The 23,278-nt window shown below is 35.3% G+C and overlaps 1 protein-coding gene across 24 annotated transcripts in view; it reads right to left on the reverse strand.

Moving 5' to 3' along the window:
- SOX6 (SRY-box transcription factor 6) overlaps positions 1 to 23,278 on the reverse strand; it is a 655,463-nt gene that overhangs the window by 72,937 nt on the left and 559,248 nt on the right. For 15 of the 24 annotated variants that reach the window (XM_032241027.1, XM_032241044.1, XM_032241037.1 and 12 more), the window contains 3 exons: positions 11,961 to 12,110; positions 6,156 to 6,381; positions 2,985 to 3,172 (listed from right to left, as the gene is read on the reverse strand). In XM_032241027.1, the coding sequence (XP_032096918.1) occupies positions 2,985 to 3,172; positions 6,156 to 6,381; positions 11,961 to 12,110 (564 nt within the window). The remainder of the gene's footprint in view (positions 1 to 2,984; positions 3,173 to 6,155; positions 6,382 to 11,960; positions 12,111 to 23,278) is intronic. The other 9 variants (XM_032241046.1, XM_032241032.1, XM_032241049.1 and 6 more) reach the window with 3 other exon arrangements.

Raw genomic sequence — 23,278 nt, forward strand, 5'->3', positions numbered from 1 at the left:
CAAGTCAACAATGTTTCATTTTAAAGTGCCAAAATAGGGATTTACCCAATACAGTGAGACACATCATGAGTAAACATGTAGTCATATGGACATAATCTATGATTCTATATGTACTATAAAGACATAAGCATCCCTATGCCTGTTAGTAAATGTTGGCTCACATTTATGATATATACAAAGCCTGTCTTGTGTACATCTTATATTACTAAATGTAACAAGCTACAGTGGACACTGATGTGTGACCCAGATCCCCCTTCAGGACTGGAAGATTTATTCCCTCCGCTGCTGGAATTGCTGTTGGTAGCTAGCTTTTAGCTGTTGGTCCTCTTCAGCACTGCCTTAGCTGAAGAGAGTCACCTCACTCAAAGTCATTTCCTCTTCCCACTCAAAGTCATGTCCTTATCCAATGACTCATTGATGATACAAGTGTATAAAAGCTCACACTCTCACCCCAACTTAGGGCAATTCAGAGTGGCCATGGGAACCTGGAAGCTTCCAATGAGGTTGCTAGAGGCCCTAGTTGAGACTGTACCAGAGCACAATTTCTTCTTCTGACCAGTCCTGGGTTTTAAAAAAAAATAATTAACTTGTTTATTTTTTAGAGATGGGGTTTCACTATGCTGTCCAGGCTTTTGTCTTCTCCCTTCCCTTAGCAATCCTAAGAGTGCTCCCTAATATACCTGCATGCTGATCTCCATCTCATGAGCTATGTCCCAGGACACCCAAATCTATGCCACATTCCTCTGTAAAGAGTGTCCAAATAAGAGAGAGAAGAAGAATGCTTAATAAATTATAATGTTTTATGACAACAACATCACAAAAAATTATCTATAACTGTATTAGGGGCTACAAAGAACAAATCCATAAATCAAAAGAATGTTTCTTATATTTAAGGAAACAGATAATTTCAACATGAATAATTTTGAAGAGAGTTAAACTGAATTTGTCACAATTCATTTTCCAGTTTAATTGCACATTATATATTAATATTAAGCCTCTTTGGCCCAGAAGAAAATATGATGCTCGGAAGAAAATGTAGTGCCCTATGTAATCCCATAAAATTAAGACAGATGTTTTGATTATAAGAAAGCCAAAGATACCATCACAAGAAACTGTTAGTGCTGTCCTTCATTTATTCTTCTGACTTCAACTAATCTATCAGCAATCACAGAAACTGATTCTAGATGCTAAACAAAGCCTGCAAGAATCACAAAATATATCTGCAAAACAGTGACATTATGCAAGAGGGAAATCATGTTAAGGAGAGCTCATGAATACAACATCCCTATTAATGAACTTTTCCAGTGTCTGAAATTCAACCTCAGGAAGGTTTCTACTGGGAAAACTACTCCCTTCAACTTGGAAACCAGGGTTTCCTGGTTCTGTAGAAACAACTTTGCAGCTTATCTTCTGGGACTCAGTTATATTCAGTGTGATATGTTTTAGGTCAAGTATAAATTTATCTCTCTCTCTCTCTCATCTATCTATCTTAACCTCATCTCTCATCCCTCTCCCATGTGTTCCAAAGCAAAATTAAGTTTTATCCTTTTACACTTCAGACTTTTTCCTTCCAAATGAATTTAAAAAGTCAATGAGAAATACTTAAAATTAATCTGTAGAATTTGAAGTTAATAGTATCTAAGTTTGAACTTCAACAGGTAACACAAATTCAACAATATAGGGTACTATGGAGATAATTTTTGTGTCCCCTCAAAATCCATATCTTGAATCCCCAGTCTCCAATGTGATGATAGCCGGAGGTGGCTCTTTGGGAAGTAATTAGGTTTAGATGAGGTTATGAGGGTAGAGCCCCATAATCAGACTAGTGCCCTTCTATCAGATAATCAGAATTTTTTACCCAGTCTACTACTAATAGCCTCTCAACCAGTCTCCCTGTTTCCATTCTTAACCTCCTATAATCCAATCTTACACAGTAGGCAGAATGATCCTTTTATATGTAAATCAGACCATGTCAATGTCCTGGACAAAATCAGTCTAGGGGTTCCCATTGCACTCAGAATAAAATGAAAAGCCTTTCCGGGGTCTACCAGGTCTAATAAGCTCGGCCCAGTCTATCATTTTTACTTTATGTTCCCCTGCTGTCCTGTCTCTTACCATTCTTGTCACAGTGGCCTCCTTGGTGCAGGTCTGATCCTCTAAGGGCCTCCACATTCATCATTCCCAGTGCCTGGAATGCACGTGCTCCTGCCTTTCACTATGGCCTGGACTGTTGCTTAATTCAGATGTCAATGTCGCTTTCTCAGACAAGCCTTACCGCCCCATCTAACATACCAACCCTATAACACCCTATTGTTTTAACTTGCTTCTATTTTTTCTCATGGCATTTATTGACTTCCTGCAGCTACATTTTCTATTTAATTGTTTATTTCTTCATTGTCTGTGTTCTCCTATCAGAATGTGAGCTCTAGGAGAACAGGTACTTTTGTCGTATTTTCTCACTGCTCTATCTTCACTCCAATAAGCAGAATAAGCAATAAATAATTTACTGGATCAAAAACCAAATGAATGCATTTTGCAAACTGCATTTTTTTTTTGCCCTGGTTGACAGGGAGCTTAGTATTACATTTAATGATGAGTCATGGTAACATATTAGTCTTCATTGTAAGCAAGTATGTGTCTTCCATTTTTAATATTCTGGTACTCTATTCTTATTCTAGTAACATCATATATCTCCTTTATTTTATGATACGTCTATTTCAGAACGTGACAGAAAAACACACCAATAGGCAGGTAGGTTGGGTCCCTGGGAGGCAAATTACACTGGGTTAGAAAGGGCATATTTGTTAATCAGCAATAATGCTTACAGGTGCCACAATGATAGATTTTAGTAAAGTGCAAGACAGCTCTCAAGCTGGAAACCCAAATCTATGGCTGGAGAACCCATACTTGGGAGCCTGGAAAAAACCAGGTGAGAGTGAGCCAATGAGTCTAGCAGATCCAGTGACACAGGGAAGCAGTTTTACCTTTTCATTCCTGCAGTTGTTCAACCCCATATTATTTATGGAGGACAGTTTCCCATCAACACCATGTGGCTGTTGCTGCTGTTGCTCCCGCTGGATCTGCTCTCGCATTTTCCGTGCCTCCTGGATGGCTTTCATCACTGTATCCTGATCCCCAAACAGGGCAGGGGAGTTGAGACTAGACAGGATATCTGCATATACAGGATGCATTATTAGAGGCTTGTGAGATCAGACTCCTAAAAAACACTACTACTATCCCCTCCCCTGTAGAAAACTGCATTCTCTGAACAAGAAAGGGGCACACATTTGCCATTTTTTAAAGTATACAGTAATATACATAGAGCACAGAGCCAGGGCAACCAAGATGTGCTGGGTTCTTTTAGCCCTTGGAGAAAACACCAGCACTCCAGTCTACCTGGATTCTGTCTACCCACCTCCTTGCAGACTAAGGTTCCTAGACTCTAATCATGTATATATTGGAAGAAGAGATTTGCTCTGCCTGTATGTACAATTGGTGCACAATGTTGTCTCTTCTGTGGAGGAATTATGGGGAAGAAGGGGGTGAGGAGTGACAAGGAGGCAGAGATGTTTGTCCAGGCTACCCATTATAGCTGCTGTGCTACTACAAGAAAGTTGTTTCTGGCCTGTAGAAAAAAAAATCTGTGAGGCCACATGTGTATTTTAGTGATATCTGTATCTGTGTGTTCACATGTCCACTGCAGGAGAGAGGGGCCGGAAGGAATACACCAAACTCTCCATTCCTCTAATTGCTGGCTGGTTAATGAAGCATTCTTCTCATCATGCTGCCTCAGTTATTTACCAAGGGAATGACAACTCATTCTCCATCCCCAGCTCAAACACCCACTACGATCAGCTCTCTATCTTCCTGACATTGAGGGGATATGTGTGGGACTGGTTTTCACGTAACTAAAAAGCTTCAGTAAAAGTGAGAATAAATATTTACTTCTAGTATATTCCATGCAATACAGGGAAAAATTTCAAAATTAAACTGACTTTTTTCCCACTATATCTTGCATTTTACTGTAGGTAAAATGAATACTTTGAATAAGTTTTTCCAGTTTTAGACAAAAAGAGGGCAATTGTTTGATGATAGATAGGCTTCATCTGCTGTGGTAAATGTTAGTGTGATCCACTTGCTTAAGGCCTCGTATAAGCATTTCATAGCAGGGGTGTGTGTGTGTGTGTGTACACCTCACATAGGCAGTACAGAAGGAATGAGAATAGAATCAAGCTCACACTGTATGTCTGGCATGTACAATGCATGTGCATATGCATTTGTCTTTGGAAAAAATTCCGAAGCTATCTATGAAATTTTTTTGAAGTCAGTCACTTTTTAGTCCCACAGCTTTTGCTCTGGAGTTTTCTGGCAAAAAGACCATTTTAATCCAATATTTTCTGGACAAAAATGCTGTTCAAACACAGGTGCTAGTACTTCAGACTATTTCTAAGAAATATGCTCTGCTGAGTAGAGTTCCATAAAAGCAGGGCTTGTGACTTAGTCATCTCTGTCCCTCATGATACTCAGGACAGCAAACAAATGAATTCAGAGTGAATTCTAGGAGGGCCATTTCAAGCTCAAATCTATAATTTACCTTCTTGTTGGCTTTTTTCCCTCATCTCACAACTTCCAAAAATCCAGCCAAGGGACATGCATATTCACATGCTGGAAATGATGTAATTCTGTCTCTTATGTGGAGACCACTAACTTTGCATGAAAATTTTCAGGTCCCAAAAAAGGCATCCTTACTCAAAATGAGAATATGCTGTTGTAGAGATCCTATAACCCAAATTTCAGTGAGAAGATTTACATCTCACTATCAGAAGATTCACTTAGACTCAGCACAATTCAGCAAATATTTTAACTGTGAGTTTACTAAAAGAACAATGAGTAACATGTGAGAGGACCTGGTTTCTAATCCTGTTTCTGCTAAGTAATAGCTACAGGGGTATGGGCAAGTCGTTCTACCTCTAAGAACCACAATGTATGTATTTGTACAATGAGGGTAATAATAGTATCCTACCTAATTCATATGAATGTGAAGCATCAAATGAGATAAAATAGGCAATAATGTTTTTTAAGCTGTTAATGGCTATTCTTATACATTATTTTATCTATTGTAATAAGCATTTTAGACTTCAGGACTTGGTAATATAAGAAAGGTAATCTAATGAAGAAATGCTTGGTCTTTAGGCTAACGCTTTAAAATCTGTGTCTGCTTGGAAATTAAGAGATTTAGTTTCCTAAGAGCATAAGTATAACAAATTAAGAGACTTAATTTGACTTAAAGAGTACAGTAACAATAATGTTAATGCTTATTTGGCACTCTTACTGACAACCACTTTCACACTTATTGTTTCATTCCACTTTATGTATGTACATGTATTGATAATCATGCATTCAAATTCTTTAAAATTGAATGCCTCTAGATTCTAAACTGTACTAGACACTTCATATGCATTTTTCTCTTTTAATTCTCACAATAACCTATGAGCTATAGTAACCTATAGTAATACTATCACCCTTTCAGAGATTAGGCAATTGAACTTGAAATAACTTTCTTGGGGTCACATAGCTAGTAAATGAAGGCTCTCTGTCTAAGCCCACCTCATTCCAAAACCCATGTGTTTCCCTACATAATTTTCACATAGGGATACAAATATTCCTAGAGATACTTGGCAATATATGGGGGAGTATAAGAAGCCAGACATTATGACATATGTTCCTGCATATCAATAGTATTTCATATATGTTCTGGAATTGTGTCACTCATATTTGTTTTAATGCAAAAGTAATATGGGATAAGATGTAAAATTCATGTACACTTTGATAGAAAATAAAAATGTCAAATAAATTTTGGCCTTTTAAAAGGCTGCTTTGAAGCCAGGTCCTATGTCCCTGAAAAATTATTTCAGTGGCAAAGCACTGACCAAATATAGAAATTCCTAAGTCTATGATTTACTGGATCTAACTCATTATCATCTAAAGAATCCATCCCAGCAGGATTTATATTATGATCTTTTCCAAAAGTTCTAATATAACAAGATACTAAATTGGGTTATATTTCAGTAGAGAAGATAAGAGTATTATCTTTTACTAAGGAACACTTTGGAAACAAGTATCAGTAGTAACTAAACAGGTTTGCTTTCTTTTACCTAATTCATAAGTCTCTTCCTGGTGTTGACTTTTCCATTTACCTAAAGAGGATCCTCTTCCCAGGCTTCCTCCAATGGGGCTAGGGATGCTGCTTTTGTTTGGCAGGTTGACAGGGCTGGTTTTGCTGGCTGGGAACAGGTTCTGGGTGGGAGACGTTGGGGACTTTACAGGCTCTGCTGTCTTGGGTCGGGATGAGAGATTCAGAGGCTGTGCCGCTGCTTCATCCTGCAAAAGTTTAACATAAATAATTATTTTTAAAAAAGACAAATGAAGCACATTATCACTTAGTAAGCCACAGTTATTTTACACCTCAGAGACAATGCCACATTCTCCTACAATAATAACAAAAGAAGCTAATTATCTACCTCCTTGAAGATTCATCGGAAGGAAACCTCATTAATTTCCCTGTGTTATGCTTCTATTTACATTAACTGTGTAGTTGGATCATTCTTTTTGCCAAATTAAAATCTGAATTAGCTCACATTACAGCTTAATTTCCTAATGTGTTTTCAGGGATCTAAATTAACCTAGGGCATTTACAAAGAATTATTTAAAATTTCAGCAGCTCTGTAGTGCTTTTGTGTTATTTTCTCTGAAAAGTTCTTATAGCTATAAATAGTCTCTGCAGCTAATTTTTTTAATACATATTTTAAATCAAACAATTGCAAGCACTTTAAAAATGGAAACATGGAAAGCCTTTTTCTGATCTACTAGGCTCCTGCCCAGGGAGCCACATGCCACAACACAGCTTCTATGTGGCTTTCTGGGTGTGGGCACTCTTCATGGTCTATATTCTGGTCTCTATTCATGTTTAAAATTAATTTTTGCAAAGACCAAGGATAGATTATAATTATGTTTTATATACTATGCTATATGCAATTTATTTTTCATGTTTAAAGTGATGTTTCTTTATAGGCTTTTTTACATATATTTACAGAATGTCTATTTTAAGACATGTCCTTTTACACTGAGACGGTATTCAAATATCTGGCTTGTAACTGTAGTTCATCCAGGAGCTTGAAAGCTAAGCTCCTTCCTTTGTTTTGTCTCATTTGTCCTGCCATAAAATACTTGAAACAACACTTTCATCATCCTAGAAATTTTGTTGTAATATAAGCATATTCATTTAAATGTTCAGTGTTAAGATCTGTATTATTGTATTCTAAGATAAAATGGTCAGCAAATGTTAACTCCCATTTTGCTTCTGCGAAGGCAAAGAGAACTAGATTTTAATACCATTGTTTAAAAGACCCAATAGAGTTTAGGTTAGACATTTTTCCCCTTAGTAACCAAGTGACCTTGCTGGGGCTCAATTTCTTCATCTGCCAAAAGAGAGTCTGATGCTAGGTGATCTCTCAGGTCTCTTCTAGTACTAATATCATTGATTAAGGGGGAACAAAAAGAGAGGCCAGAAAATAGTACTTGAGAAGGAGGATTAGAAAGAGAAAATAAAATTAGCACGCACAAAGAAGCAATTATATACCAAGCACTGTACTAAGCATTTTCACATACTAGCTCATTTAACTATCAATAACTGTATGAGGCTGGCCAGTATTATTCTAAATTTACAAATGAGAAAATGGAGGTCAGAATGAAAATGTAAATTCTTTATTGGACTCCACATTTCAGGCCCCTTTTCTACTGAACTACCATAGAAAATAAGTCAGTTGTTTGATAATATAGTGATGCCCCAGATTTGTGTGTGTGTGTGTGTTCATAAGGAAAAGGCAATCTGTCACATATGTTGCAATATACCTTTATGTATATTTATATATAGGACAGGTTCTCAAGCAACATGGGTATACCCATTATGAATGTCAAAACTATCTTATGTACTTAATTGCATTTTACTTCCCTTTGCTCTTAATTCAAAGGATGTTTGAACTAGTTTGTTCCTTTACTCACGTCTAAATAATAGGGATTTATATGCTAGTGTTTAGTTTTCTCCATGTTTCTTTTATTTGGGGCTCACTGAGCTTCTAAAAAATCTAAATTTAAAGTTTTGATCACATTTGTAACATGTTCAGTCATTATTTCTTCAAATACAACTTTCTGTTTCTCTCTCTTCTTTCTGGGCCTCCAATTGCATACATTAGTCTATTTGATTTTGTACCACAGTACTGACCTGTCTTTTTTCTATGCCTTTTATTTTGGATAGTTTTATTGTTATGTCTTTAAGTTCACTATCTTTTCTTCTGCAATGTCTAAGCTGTTGCTAAACCCACCTAGTATATATTTTTTAATCTCAAACACTGTGTTTTTCATCTCTAGACATTTGATTTAGGTTTTTCCATGTCTTGCTTTATCATGCTCATGTTTTCCTCTATCTTCTTGAACATATGGAGTTTATTACAGCTTTTTCAACTTAGAAATACTCTAATTTTTTACTTAGTTTTATAATTCAATAATCGCCACTTTAACCAATAATACCACTGGGCATGGCTAGCACCTACCAATGCCCAATTAAGTGAATCCCTTTCCACCACGGTAGAACTGTTGGTCCTCACAGCCTGTCCTGGCCTGACAACTTTGTGCTAACCAAGCCTGGGAGTAGGGGAAATAACAATAGCTCTAGACAGACTCCCACTATTCCTACATATAAGAGGCATAAATGTTTTCTCAGATTGTATATAACTTTGGTCAATTTTAAGAATGCCTAAATGACTGTTTTTGTCAGTGTTTTACAGCTTTATAGGTGCTTTTTTAGGAAAGCAGATTTGCTTATCTCATCTGGCTCTAGTTGGAAGTCTCTTATAATAGCTGTTTTTTCTGTCTTAGTGCCATTTTGGGCTCTGTTTCTTTTGATTAATTTTTCCCATTATTCATATTTTTTTCCTGCTTTGCAAGCCTGATAATCATTGGATGGATGCTATACATTGTGAATTTTACCTTCTGGGGTGATGAAGTTTCTGTATTTCTTTAAATATTTGAAAACTTTGTTCTGAGACACAGAACAATTTGATCCTTCCTAGGCTTGCTTCTAGGTGTTGTTAAGCAAGGTCAGAACAGTCACTAAGTAGGGGTAATTTGTCCCCACTACTGAGGTAATACCCTTCTGGGCACTCTACTTGATGCTCCGTAGGTCAGGAGATCTTTCCACTCTAGCTAACTATTCCTGGCCCTTTATGAACCTTGCAATTGATTTGTTTGCTATATTCTGGTGTTGCCCCTTATCTTTGGTAGTTTCTCACATGCATGTGCTGATCAGTACTCAGCTAAATACTCAGGGGGAGCCTTTTGCAGATCTTCAGCACTCTTTCTCCATGCAGCTTGCTCCTTTCTGATACCCTGTCTCACAAATTTCATCTGCATTAGCATCCCTAAATTCTAAACTCTGTCTCTCTACTCAGGGAGCCTGTAAAACTTCCTTCATAGTTGCCTGGGAACTTCCTCCTGATAGTGAGCTGCAACAATTATAGTGCTTGCCTTACTTGTTTCTCTTCTCATAGGAAGCACTGTCCTGTACTCCTATTGTAAATGTCTGAAAACCATTGTTTTATGTAATTTTGTCCTGAGTTTTAGTTGTTTAAGCCGGAAAAGTAAATCTGATTTTGTTCCTTCATCATGGTTTACCATGGAATTCCTCTAGGTGTTTATTTAGGATCTCTCCCAGTCTACAGCTAGATATTTTAATCACAACCACTAAAATCACCACACTATCTTCTTTATTACCGTAATAAGCAGCAGCAGCATCACGACCACTAACATTGACAGAATACGCACTATAGACTAGAGGATATATTTAAGACCTATAATAATATTAACTCCCTTTTTTTTTCAGAGGCAAAAACTAAAGTAGAAAGACATTAAGTATCTTGGGCAAGCTGATATAATGAGTAAAAGTGGTAGAACCAGTATCTTTAACAGAAACATTCTGACATCTGATGTTGACAGTTACAGTAGACAAATATTCTAGGGGAAAAAGGTACATCAGATCATCTATATTTATTTTTGTTACTTTCAGCAAATGTTGCCTATGTTCTGTCTGAATTTAAAATAAGTAGTCATATTATATAAAGAAGTAAAGCAATGACTATAAAGAGAAACATGGGAGATTTTGGTAACCATAGTTCCTTCAATTAGCAACGATAAGATTATTTTCAGAACATCTTCAGTAATAGGAATTATATTTTAAATTTAAAATACTTGATTTATGTTTTGTTCTATATATTTTTACCCATATATAAAGTAAAATACCTAGTAAGTAAAAAGAAATATTTCCTTTGTTATTAACATAGAATATGGTCAAGTCAAATTACCCAGAGAGCTCCCTAAGCATTTGCATGTGGTCAAATGAGTAATAAAATTCAGTTGGCCCACAAAGATGAAATGGTAAAAGCAGATATAAATTTGAATTTAACCAAGGAACATTTTACTCATCCAGTAAAGACTTGGTTTGGTGCAGTTCCAGTTGGGAAACTTACTTATAAAATGACTTCTTTATGTTAAAATATTTAATACTCAATAGCTCAAGTCACTGATGTTTGATGCTTCAACAATTACGAATAAGCAAAGTGCCTTGGTTTGAGTTGGAGTGTTCTGACTTATTCACAAACACAAACTCTGGGAACATCAAATACTCTGTTTCCATACATGATTCTGTCTTATTAAATGTAAACCTCCTATTGTCATATCTCAATATTTCAAACAACAGACCATAAATGTTCACCTGTTTCTTTAAAGAATCTAAAGAATAGGTGGCATTAAATTAATTCCTTTGGATAGAACGCAGGCAGAACTCTCTCTCTTAATGATTTTCACTTTTCTTGATCTTTGGTATTTGGGATCCACTTTTTTTAAAAAGACTTTCTGGAATCTCAATATTACTATATGCAAATTTTAGAAAACAAAACAATTTCAGTGACTGTATAGCATCTGATGCTTAGTTTTGATGGTCTCAGCTGCTTCCCTTGTGAAGATTTAATAATTGCAAAATTTCTTCAAATGCGGTGCTTTTATCACATTACAATAAAGCATTTGTAATTAGCATACTCCTCCAAGTAGATAAGTCAATTATACAAAACAATTGTCCCTTTGTTTGAATTTGATAATTCAATATAGAAAGTAACTGCAATCATAAAACCAACAAGCACCACCTATGGGTACCAGCTGCAGCACAAAATTGCACCGGCTCATCAATTTCCCTCTGTCGCCAAGTACCTCCTGGCTGCACAGTTTCAAGACACTGAAAATTAGTGAGAAAAGACATTTATTAATGTCCCAGACATAATTTGTGAAAGTCTGTTTATCCTAACACAACTATATGGCATCAAAAGCATTATTAGGCAATGACAACTCATTCCTTAAAGGCCACTATAACTAGTTTTGAAGGAGAGATCTTCATCAACAAACCATACAGAGTCCAGCATCAACTTCCATTTTGTACTTCTTTTTAAACCTAAGGTTTCAAGATCCCAGTTGTCTGGTCCTATAAGTTAACTCCCTCCTTGTTTAAGAAACATGGAGAGAAGTGCCACAAGTACATGACAAAGAATGGCAATAAAATCATGGCCATTCACGCCAATGAACATTAAAAAATAAAAGCCAGAATCCAAAAGGGGAAAACTCTTGAGAAGTGAGTTTGCAGATAGAGGTGAAGATCTCACAATATGGCACTATTGTTATCAAAAGGGAAACACCTGTTTCTCAATGCTCAATCATGAAATTTACCATAAAGAGGGACATTTTGGGGTTGCTTTATGTTGCTATGTTTCCTGCTGTTTATGCGCAACATAGCCTGCTTCGCTACCTTTCTTGTGAAACTATTTTTCTGAGCTGTTTCCACAATCCTGCAAGGCGAGTACCTTAACTTGAGTTACAGGGCTGGACCCTCTCTTTTCATTTTTTATCCCAGTAGGTGAGACCGTCCCTGCTGTGTTTGGTGGCTGTGGAGTTGATGGCATCTTTGCTCCAGGTGACACCTGCATGCTGGCCAGCTGAGCGGCATAGAGCTGCTGCAAAACAGGGAAGACAAACATTGATCTCTTTAAATGCAGCTGAAATTGAGTTTCAAAAAAAAGACTTACCATATTGTTAGATTTCTCAGACAGTCTTGTAATTTCTTTCTCACTATTTTTAAAAAAGGAAACTAAGAGAAGTAAAATAATATAACAGAAAGAAAGAAAACTGGTAAGGGAGCCACAGTTCTATTCCTGGTCCTTCTAGCAACAACTTTATGACCCTGGACAAAGGATTTGATTTCTTTAGAATTCAGGGTCTGTTGTTTACTTTTTTTAATTGTACAAAAAGGAATTTGAGTAAGTAGTCTCTAAGATGCTTTTTAATGCTTAAAATCTTTAAAAAGTTATTTAAATGTCTGGGATGTCCACTCATGTAATATTAATATTCATGAATTACAAAACTAACCTGAACATTTTTAAGGATTCTTAGAAGAACTGCATCATTATTATTCGGCACTACTATGCCTCTCTGGGTATTCTGATCCTTCTGAATGATGAGTGCTGTCCCCAAAGCCACTAAGGTCCAATGGCAGTCATTGTTTACACAGGGTCTTACTACTAGGCAGCATATAACATAATCCTCAAGAGAATATGGCCAGATTGGTAGCAGTTTTTTTTTGTTTTTTTTTTTTAAGTCAAGCTTCTCTGAACCCAAACCAGCTAACAAAGTACTTCCTTCATGCTTCTAAACAGATCACCACACTTCTCCTCTCAGGTTCTGCCTTTGCCTGGAACTCCGCATTTATCTTCATCATATTATCACTGCTGTTTCAAGGTCTTTTCTCAAGTATTTTCTATAGTTCTCTTTGGCAAACCAATGATCTTATCTATTCAGCTTAAAATGGTTCCTCTTCTCTGAGACATGATAAACAGACAACTTGATGTTATGAATCTTTAAATTATCAATCTGAAAATATGTTGATTTCACTAAATTAAGGCCAAAAATGGAAAGACAGGTGGGCTAACCTCTTTTCATATAATTTTCATTTTTATCAAAGTCATTCTTATATATAGCTTTACAAGTTAAATAGTACTTTAAGGTTTAAAAAAACAAAAACACCAAAACAATAACAACGAAAAGAGCCTGACCAAAATGTACAGTGCACAGCCTCCACAGGCAGGCATGATGACCTTCATTTCCTTACCCTGGTCCTCCTTATCTCACCTCCTGTTCTGTGGAGTCCGTTCCCTTCAATTCATTTAATGGTTTAACTGGTATTTTTTGCCTTATTTGTAAGTGCTTATAAATGTTATATTCTTATCTACATATAAAGGAAAATGAAAGGTTCACTTTCCTACACTGAACCCCACATGTGCTCCAATGCTTCCCTCTCCAATCTCTTAATGTTAATATCACAAATTTTAAAATTAGCGTTTGCTGTTTTATTTTATGAAGATACTAGCTCTGTAGTAAACTATACTTAATTTTCTCTTTCTTAACTTTTTATTTTGTTAGATTTAATATTTACCTCATATTTTGTTTTCAAAATTTTTGTGTAACTATCACTAATTCTCAAACTCACTGAAATCAGTAAACTCTACTCATTGTAATTGAATATATCAGGTAATCTGTGAATCCTGTTTTCCCTTGGAGACACCCTTCCTGGAATTCTCAATCTTCTTGCTCCAATCTGAACTAATTTATTCCTCAGGCCTACCTACTGCAGATCTATGGCACTTGGAATTCCTTTTGCCTCTCCTGTACTGATGTCCTTGTTTCCTGGGTATGAAGTTTTCTTCCCTTTTAGTTATATGTAGGTAAGAATATAACATTTAGGAGCACTTACAAATAAGGCAAAAAATACCAGTTAAACCATCAAATGAATTGAAGGGAATGGACTCCACAGAACAGGAGGTGAGATAAGGAGGACCAGGGTAAGGAAATGAAGGTCATCGTGCCTGCCTGTGGAGGCTGTGCACTGTACATTTTGGTCAGGCTCTCATTTTGGTAGAGCATATCCTCCAAGCACTTCCTGAGAAAGGTGAATGTGAGATTAATTATTTAGGAATTAACATTTCTGGAAAATGTTATTATATTCTTCTCACTTGACTGTAGATTGACTGTATAGAATTCTAAGTTGAAAATAATTCTGCCTCGGAATTCCAAAGATATTGATCTGCTGTATTCTTATTCTTCTTACTAAGGAAGCCTGACATTATTTTGATTCCTGATCCTTTATATGCAGTCTATTTTCTCCTCTGAAAGCATCAGGTTCTTCACTTTCCACAGAATGTTTTGAAATTTCACTATTATATCCTTCTGTTGACTTTTATATTCATTGTTCTGAACACCCAGTCAGGCTTTTCAATCCAAACTTAATGTCTTTCAATTCTAGGAAACTTTTTTTGATGTTTTTCATTGATAATTTTCTCCTCTCTGTATTCATATTTGATAAATGTTAGATTTCCTTATCAACTCTCTTTTTTTCTTATTTTTCCTTCTGTTTGTTACTCTGACCTTTTGTTACACTCTATGACAGATTTTTTTTGCAACTTCATCTTCCAAAACTTCTCTAAATGTTTTAAAGCTTCTGCCATTATATTTTAAAGGTACTCTTATTCTCTGATTGCTTCTTTTTATGGCATCCTGTTCTCTATTCTGTTTGACAATATTAATGTTTTCTACATTGTTGCCACTCTTTTCTTCCAATGTCTTTGAGTTTTTCTATTAGGGGTTTTTCTAAAGTGTCTGGTGTTCATTGACTGTTTATTCATATATAAGAGCAATGTACTCAAAAGCTGACTGGAAGGTCTAAGTATGGGGTAGACTTACTGATTGATGGGCTTCAGCATATGGTAATGACACAGAAAGTCTGCTTTTTTATTGGGGAATCCCAAATGTCAATATCTACAGGTCATTTATCTTAGACTAGACCATTTTTTAGAGCAGTGTCTTCAAATTCTTGCCTTGATTTGTGTATACACTTGTATGCCATCATTACATGAGCCAAGCAAGAGAAGGATCTCACAGTCTGGTCTATCCTGCAAACTCCCTGGTTTTCACCATGGCACCATCACTCATTATCAGCTATGCCTGATGTCCCAAGATATAAGTTCAAATTATCAAGAGAATAAATCTCTGGCTTCTTCTGCCAGGTTATGTGCTCATGGGGCTGGGAGGGAGAAGGCAGGGATGGTAGTTACCAGGTTGCATGAGGTTAGGGAGGGATCATCTTATATCTATTTTCAACCAGTCATCCTGTCGACAGTTCCACCTCTTACAGCTGTTCCTTTAATGATACATGATGCCTTCAATTCCTACGCATTTGAAAGGCTCAGCTCACAATTGGGCTTGATTCTTTTTGGCTTTACACTCCTAAAGCTTGGGTATCAGCTTTCTCTTTTCTGCTAAGACGGTTATAACTCATCTATCCATTTCTCATATTCCAAATTTTTTTGTCTTCTCTTTTCATTTCTACTTGAAGGTTTACACCCATAATTCTTAACCATCAGTTTATTAGGATTTGGGTGAAACTAACAATAAATGAATATGTTAATCTGCTATGGTTAACCAGAAGTCAGACACTCCAGTCTTAACACTATCTAGTGCCTGAAAACTTTGTTCAAATATTTTCTTTTCTTCTTATAATCAAAATTAAGCCATTACCTTGATGGTCACATTTCTCTCATAATAAATAGAAAGCTTCCTAGACTATCAACAAGAGAGAAAATAGCTTAAACTTTGCCATATTAGTAGGGGAGAAAAAACAGGTGGTTTGTATGTAATTTCCAGCATTACTGTCATTCAGATGGACAAATAAAAAAAATTACAGTAATCAAAAACAGACCTTTCAGCACATGTAATTAAATGAAAGCTTAATAAAGAATAATTTGCAAGAGCCAGATGTGCTTATGTCATGATTGTTGCTTTCTTTGGAACAATTTTTCTAATATAACAAGCCTCTAAAGAAATTAAAGTTTTATAATTCTGTATGCAATGACTCAGTGGCAGGGAAAATTCACAAGCAGAGTCAGTCAAATTGCCAGAACTTAGGCAAAGTGATGGGGGCATCTTTTGGTTTCTGTTTTACTCTGCTGTATCATTTTCCTTTGAAATTCAGCCAGATGTCTTCAAAATGGAGATAGGTCAAGCTTCTGAAAATGTCTGCTTGGATTAAGGCAGTGAAGAAAAGTTCTGTATTGAATGGAGTCAAGATGGTTAAGAGACAAAAACATGTTGGCTAGATAGTACTGTAGCTGGTATCATAACCAATATACCCTACTATGAGTATTAAAGAGTCATGAAATCTTAGAGATGCTGAGTCGTTAGGTATAATTTATGCCATCATTTTTACCTCAGTAATTCAAAAGATCAAATGAATTTTACTCTATTTTGAGTCCTTTAGGAAATTTGAACTAGTGAAAAATGCAAAAAAGAAAAACCACCAAATTTCTGGAAACAAGTCTATGTTTTTTAAAAAAAGTTGATTATGAATCCTTTAGATTGAATGAATAACACAGTTACTTTTCAGGAAAAGACTAGTGTTAATTGCTTCTTCTAAAGCTCTGATAATAATTTATTTTATAACCCTTTTAAGTGAGTTGTACCTAAGAAAGGCAAGACCACATAAACTCTGAAATTCCTTAAAACAGGTTCTTGTGAGTTGTGATTACTGATATATTAGAGAGAGGAAGAGGTACTGCCACATTCCATAACCCTTTTCAAAGCTGGGTAACTGGACAGTAGGATATCAGGTAAGATTTAGTAGAATAAGTCTTGAAATAAAAATCAGAAAATGGAGTCCAATGCAAAGATATAAGGTATTCACAAAAATTAAAATATCCATATTCCATCTAACAAAACGTGATTTTAGTTTAAATAGCATTCTCTTCAGATTGAAGATTTTAAATTTGTCTTGAGTAATATGAATTGTCACTCATTGAATAGGTATAAACTTACAAAATAATTTCACAGCTCACCCTCTAAACTACCATTGATTGAATTTGTTCCATGTGCAAGGCTCTGTGTTAGGGGCTGAGGAGGCTTCAAAATACATAGCTCTAAAGGAGACATAAAATATAAATCCTTAGCACTTGATTTGCACTTTTATTGTGGTCCTTATCACTATTTTAAGCTTTATGTGTAGTTGTGCAAATGTATCTTATCCTGCTTGATACACTATAAGCTCCTTGAAGGTATGATCTACCTAATTATTTTTGAATGCTTAGCACCATGAATGGTGCCTTGCAAATAATAGATACCCAATCAATAGTTTCTGAATTACATACTACATAAAATCATTGCATATTAGGAAGGAAAGACAGTGTCTATAAATGAGGCAATACAAGTTGTATATCCTTATATTTACTATATATGCAATGAACAATTTTATGATGTTAAGGTTAAAAATAAAAGGCAAAAAATTCAGTCCCAGTTTAATCACACTGTTTCATATGAAATTAATCCTTTGAAGTAGTTTGCTAAAATTTTCACTAGATAGCTGCTTAGTAACTATTAGCCTCACTAACCAGTAGCAGCATTTCTAGACACCAAATACAATTTAGCTGAAAACCAAAGAAAGAAGGCAATTCCAGTTACAATAGCTACAAAAGAAAAATATTTAGGAATATATTTAACCAAGGAGGTGAACAATTTGCACACGGAAAACTATAGAACACTGAGGAAAGAAATTGTAGATGACACAAACAAATGGAAAAACAATTATATCTGATGGTCATGACTCAGAATAATTGGTGTCTTTAAAATGATCATACTGCCCCAAACAATCTACAAATTCACTTTAATCTCTGTAAAAATACCAATGTCATTTTTAGCAAAATTAGAAAAAACAATCCAAAAATTCATATGCAACCAAAAAAGGGCCCCAAGAGCCAAGGCAATCCTAAGCAAAAAGAACAAAGCTGAAAGCATCACATTACCTGACTTCAAATTATACTACAAGGCTTATAGTATGTACGGTACTTGAGTAAAAATAGACGTGAATAAAGAACAGACATGAAATGGAACAGAATAGAGAACTCAGAAATAAAGCCAAATGCTTACAGTCAACTGATCTTTGACAAAGTTGATGAGAACATGTATTGGCAAAATGACACTCTTTTCAATAAATGGTGCTGGGAAAATTAAATTGCCATATTCAGAGGAATGAGATTGAATGCCTATCTCTCCCCATATATAAAATTCAACTTAGGATGGATGAAAGATATAAGTGTAAGACTGAAACTATAAAAGTACCAGAAGAAGACCTAGGGGAAACTCTTCTGGGCATTGGTTTAGGCAAAGAATTAATAACTGAGTCCCCAAACTCACAAGAAACAAATACGAAAATAGATAAATGAGACTACGTTAAACTAAAAAGCTTCTGCACAGCAAAATAATCAACCAACAGAGTGAACAGACAATCTGCAGAAGGGGAGAATATTTTTGCAAACTGCCTTAAACTTTTCTAATACAAATTATACTGTTTGAGCCATAACTAGTGATCAGTACCATTTTTTTCTTCTCAGTCTAGTTACTTACAAAGTTTCTTTAAATGCTACTGCATCCTTCTTTGAAAGAATAAAAAAAAAACTAGTTATTCTAATAAAATGGCTTTATTTAGAAAATTTCTTTGCAGACTAATGGTTTAAGAAGGGAAAATGTTAAACTCTGATTAACTATTAAATAAGGGTCTACAAAAAATGTCATTCCACATATAACTCTCAGATCATAGTTCACAGTCATAATGATGATAATAATGAATATTCATTTGTAAACATAGTTGAGGTTTGAAAATCAACAATATAGTAAAGCTTATGACAGGCTTAGCTCAAAGTCTCATAAACATTTAAACTTCGGTGAAGACTGTTTTAGTCTAAATATAGATTTTTTTCTGCTTCAATTTTGAAAAATGCTCACTGATTGTTTAGGATATTGAATTGTTTCTTTATCCAAGATACATAAAAGACTTGCAGTGTATATGTGTAAAAATAAGCCTAGCTCAATATGTTTTCAAAATTATAGAATTAGTTATATTTTATAGAAGTACTTTAAGACATTATTTTTTGTTATGGATTAAAATGTTCCACCTTTATTACTGGCAGTTTTAATAAAGTAGATAGCATTAACATTTTGGTAAGCTGAACAATGACATATTTGACTCATAGAACTGAAAGGGGATTAACAAATCATTTAGTCTAGTCTGCCTGCCTTATTTTGCCAATGAGCTAAGATCTAGCAAGTAGCTTGCCAAAGATCATATAATTAGTATTGGAGGGCCGGGCGCGGTGGCTCAAGCCTATAATCCCAGCACTTTGGGAGGCCAAGGTCGGTGGATCACGAGGTCAAGAGATCGAGGCCATCCTGGTCAACAGGTGAAACCCCGCCTCCACTAAAAATACAAGAAAAAAAAAATAACTGGGCATGGTGGCACGTGCCTGTAATCCCAGCAACTCAGGAGGCTGAGGCAGGAGAATTGCCTGAACCCAGGAGGCAGAGGTTGCAGTGAGCCGAGATCGCGCCATTGCACTCCAGCCTGGGTAACAAGAGTGAAACTCCGTCTCAAAAAAAAAAGTAAAAATTAGTATTGGAGCTAGAAGAACTCTCTAGCTATCACTTCAACATTACCAGAATATGTATCACTTAAAAGTAGAAATGGATATAAAATTAGCCAACTTCTGTACCTTTCAAGTACATTTCAAGTATTGATAAATTTGACCAACCTTTTAAATAAATTGGATTAAGAAAGCTCTGTGAAGATCTCACCAATCCACAAATACCCAATACTTCTAACAGTATTTGCACTCCTTTGTGTACTGTGGCTAACTCTGAAGACAAATCTGTCTTCTATTTGGATATTAGTGACACTTTAATAACCAAGCCTGTTTAGAGTCAACCCAAAGCAGCAGGTCCTACCAATCAGACTCAGCCTCGTGGTGAAACTCTTTAGTGCCTGCCAGTACACATAATGGTCTATAGAAGTACCTAAGAAATGTATTGTGTCAAAGAGTGATGTTATACCATGATTGTATTTGAAAAGAGAAGCATGCTTTGTCCATATACAGCCAAATTGATGTCACATTATAATGAGTGGTGTCACAATGCAACTTTATTTATCATAATGTGAAATATATATTTATATACCTGCTTTCTATGATACAGTCATTTAGGATCTCTAAAAGAGAGTAGCACACAGACAAGGTATAAAGCCTTTTCTCGTTATAAACATATGATTTTCATGTAGCCACATAACCAGTTATATAGCCTTCCAATAATCACCCCTACTCATTTATGTGTTAATTTAACAAATATACATTGAGAACTAAACTCGGTGAGGCACTGTACTGGATATTTGATATTTATTATTCTATTTAATCTTCACAATAATTATAAAAGATAGAAATTATTACCCATTTTAGTCAATCTTATTTTTAAGCCTGTATTCTTTCTGCTTTTAAAATTAAATTATTTTAAATAAGCTACACAGTGAACCACAAGTAAGCCAATTTCTTGTTTCTAGCCACCAGACAACGATCACTGTCCAAGGAGAAGAAAGATTCTGATGTGACTGCTATTCTAAGCTCTCAAATAGAAAATTGTATTTTCAAATGTCTTATTGTTGCTCTCTAAAATGGCATTTCAAAATCTTCAAATGGACAAAAAAGAGGTAACAGCACCACCAGTCATCTTCAAGGAATAAGTGTCTCAATTTGATCTAGACAATGCCCTTCTCCAAATCTTTGAACCATAGTAGAAAACCCCTAAAAAATTAAACCTACTTTAATTTTTTAAAGACTGATAAGGTAAAAAGAAGAACTATGCAGAGTATAGGTAGACATAGGACAGCTTGACAAAATGGGAATTGAAGGGGCTTTAAATTGGCACCAGTATACTTCAATATACAAAAACCAACAGTAAAATAGGAGGCACAACTTTACACACCAAATTCTTTTTGGAATAGATTCTCCTGTGCTTTGTCATTTCAATTTAGAAAGGACTTAAGTAACCTGCCAGAATCTACCTCAGAAAGAAAGAAATAAAAGTCATCTCTCAGAATACTACCAAACTCATTCTACAAGGCCAGTATTAATCTGATACCAAAACCAGACAAAGATATATATATATATATATATAAAACAAAACTATAGGTCAATATCTCTGACGAATATTGATGCAAAAATCCTCAACAAAATACTAGCAAAAGAAGTTTAACAATACATTAAAAAGATCATTCACCATGACCAAGTGGGATTTATCCCTTGTATGCAAGGATAGTGCAACATATACAAAGCAATCAATGTGATACATCATATCAACAGAATGAAGGACAAAAATCATATGATCATTTCAACTGATGCTTAAAAAGCATTGATAAAATTCAACATCCCCCCATGATTAAAAAACCCTAAAAAAAAACTGGAGATGGAAGAAATATACCTCAATACAATAAAGCCATAATGTCAGACACACAGCTAATATTATACTGCATGAAGCTTGTAGTCCCTTCTTTCTGGCCAATTTCTCCCATTTGGAATGGGTGAATTTACCCAATGCCTGTACCCTCATTGTATCAAGGAATTGACTAACTCACTTCTGATTTTACAGGGTCATAGGCAAAGGAAACTTGCCTTGTCTCAGGTGAGACTTTGAAAAAACTAAAGGCCTTTTCTCTAAAATCTGGAACATGACAAATATGTCCACTTTCAACACTGTTTCTCAACATAGTACTGGAAGTCCCACCTAGAACAATCAGACAAGGGGAAAAAACAAAGGACATCTGAATGAAAAGGATGAAGTCAAATTATCCTTGTTTGCAGATGATATGTTCTTATATTTGGAAAAACCTGAAGACTCCACAAAAAAACCATATTAGAACTGATAAACAAACCCAGTAAAGTTGCAGCATACAAAATCATCATGTAAAAATCAGTAGCATTTCTATATGCCACCAGTGAACAATCTGAAAAAGAAATTAAAAAATAATGCCACTTGCAATAGCCAAAAATAAAATTAAATGCCTAAAAATTAACTAAAAAAGTAAAATATCTCTATAAGAAGAACTATAAAACACGGATGAAAGAAAGTGACGAGGATATCAAAAAATGGGAAGATATTCTGTGTTCATGAATTGGAAGCATCAATATTGTTAAAATGTATGTACTACCCAAAGCAATCTACAGATTCAAGCAATTCATATCAAAATACTAATGACATTCTTCATAGAAATAGAAAAAAAATCCTAAAACTTATATGAAATCACAAAAGACCCAGATTAGCAAAAGCTATCCTATGTAAAAGGAACAAAGCTGGAGGAATCACAGTACGTGACTTCAAATTACACTGTAGAGCTATAGTAAGCAAAATAGCATAGTACTGGCATAAAAACAGACACATAGACCAATGGAACAGAATAAAGAATCCAGAAACAAAGTCACATACCTACAGTGAACTCATTTTTTAACAAAGCTGCCAAGAACACACACAGGGGAAATCTGTCTTCAATAAATGGGGATGGAAAGACTGGATATTCATATGGAAAAAATGAAACTAGACCCCATCACTAGCCTTATACAAAAATCAAAATGGATTGAAACTTGAGTAAGACCTTGAACTATGAAACTACTCCAAGTAAACATTGAGGAAACTCTCCAGAACATTTGTCTGGGCAAAGATTTCTTGAGCAATATCCCACAAGAATAGGCAACCAAAGCAAAAAAGAACAAATAGAATCAGAGTGCAGAACTTAAAAAGCTTCTGCACAGCAGAGGAAACAATCAACAAAGTGAAGAGACAATAGTCATAATGGGAGAAAATATTTGCAAACTACCCATCTGACAAGGGATTTATAACTAGAATATATAAGGAGCTCAAACAACTCTTTGGAAAAAAATCTATTAATCCAATTAAAATATGGGTAAAAGATTTGAATAGACATTTCTCAAAAAAAGACATACAAATGGCAATCAGGCATATAAAAAAGTGTTCAACATCACTAGTCAGAGAAATGCAAATCAAAACTACAATGACATTATCATCTCACCCCAGTTAAAATGTCTTATATCCAAAAGGCAGTAAATAACAAATGCTGGCAAAGACATGAGAATCCTTGTACACTGTTGGCAAGAATGTAAATTTTACAACCACCATGGAGCACAATTTGGAGGTTCCTGAAAAAACTAAAACTAGAGTTACCATATGATCTAGCAATCCCACTGCTAGTATA

Source organism: Sapajus apella, unplaced genomic scaffold (assembly GCF_009761245.1).
Source record: "Sapajus apella isolate SASKATOON/1434 unplaced genomic scaffold, GSC_monkey_1.0 scaffold47, whole genome shotgun sequence".
Taxonomy (NCBI): Eukaryota; Metazoa; Chordata; class Mammalia; order Primates; family Cebidae; genus Sapajus; species Sapajus apella.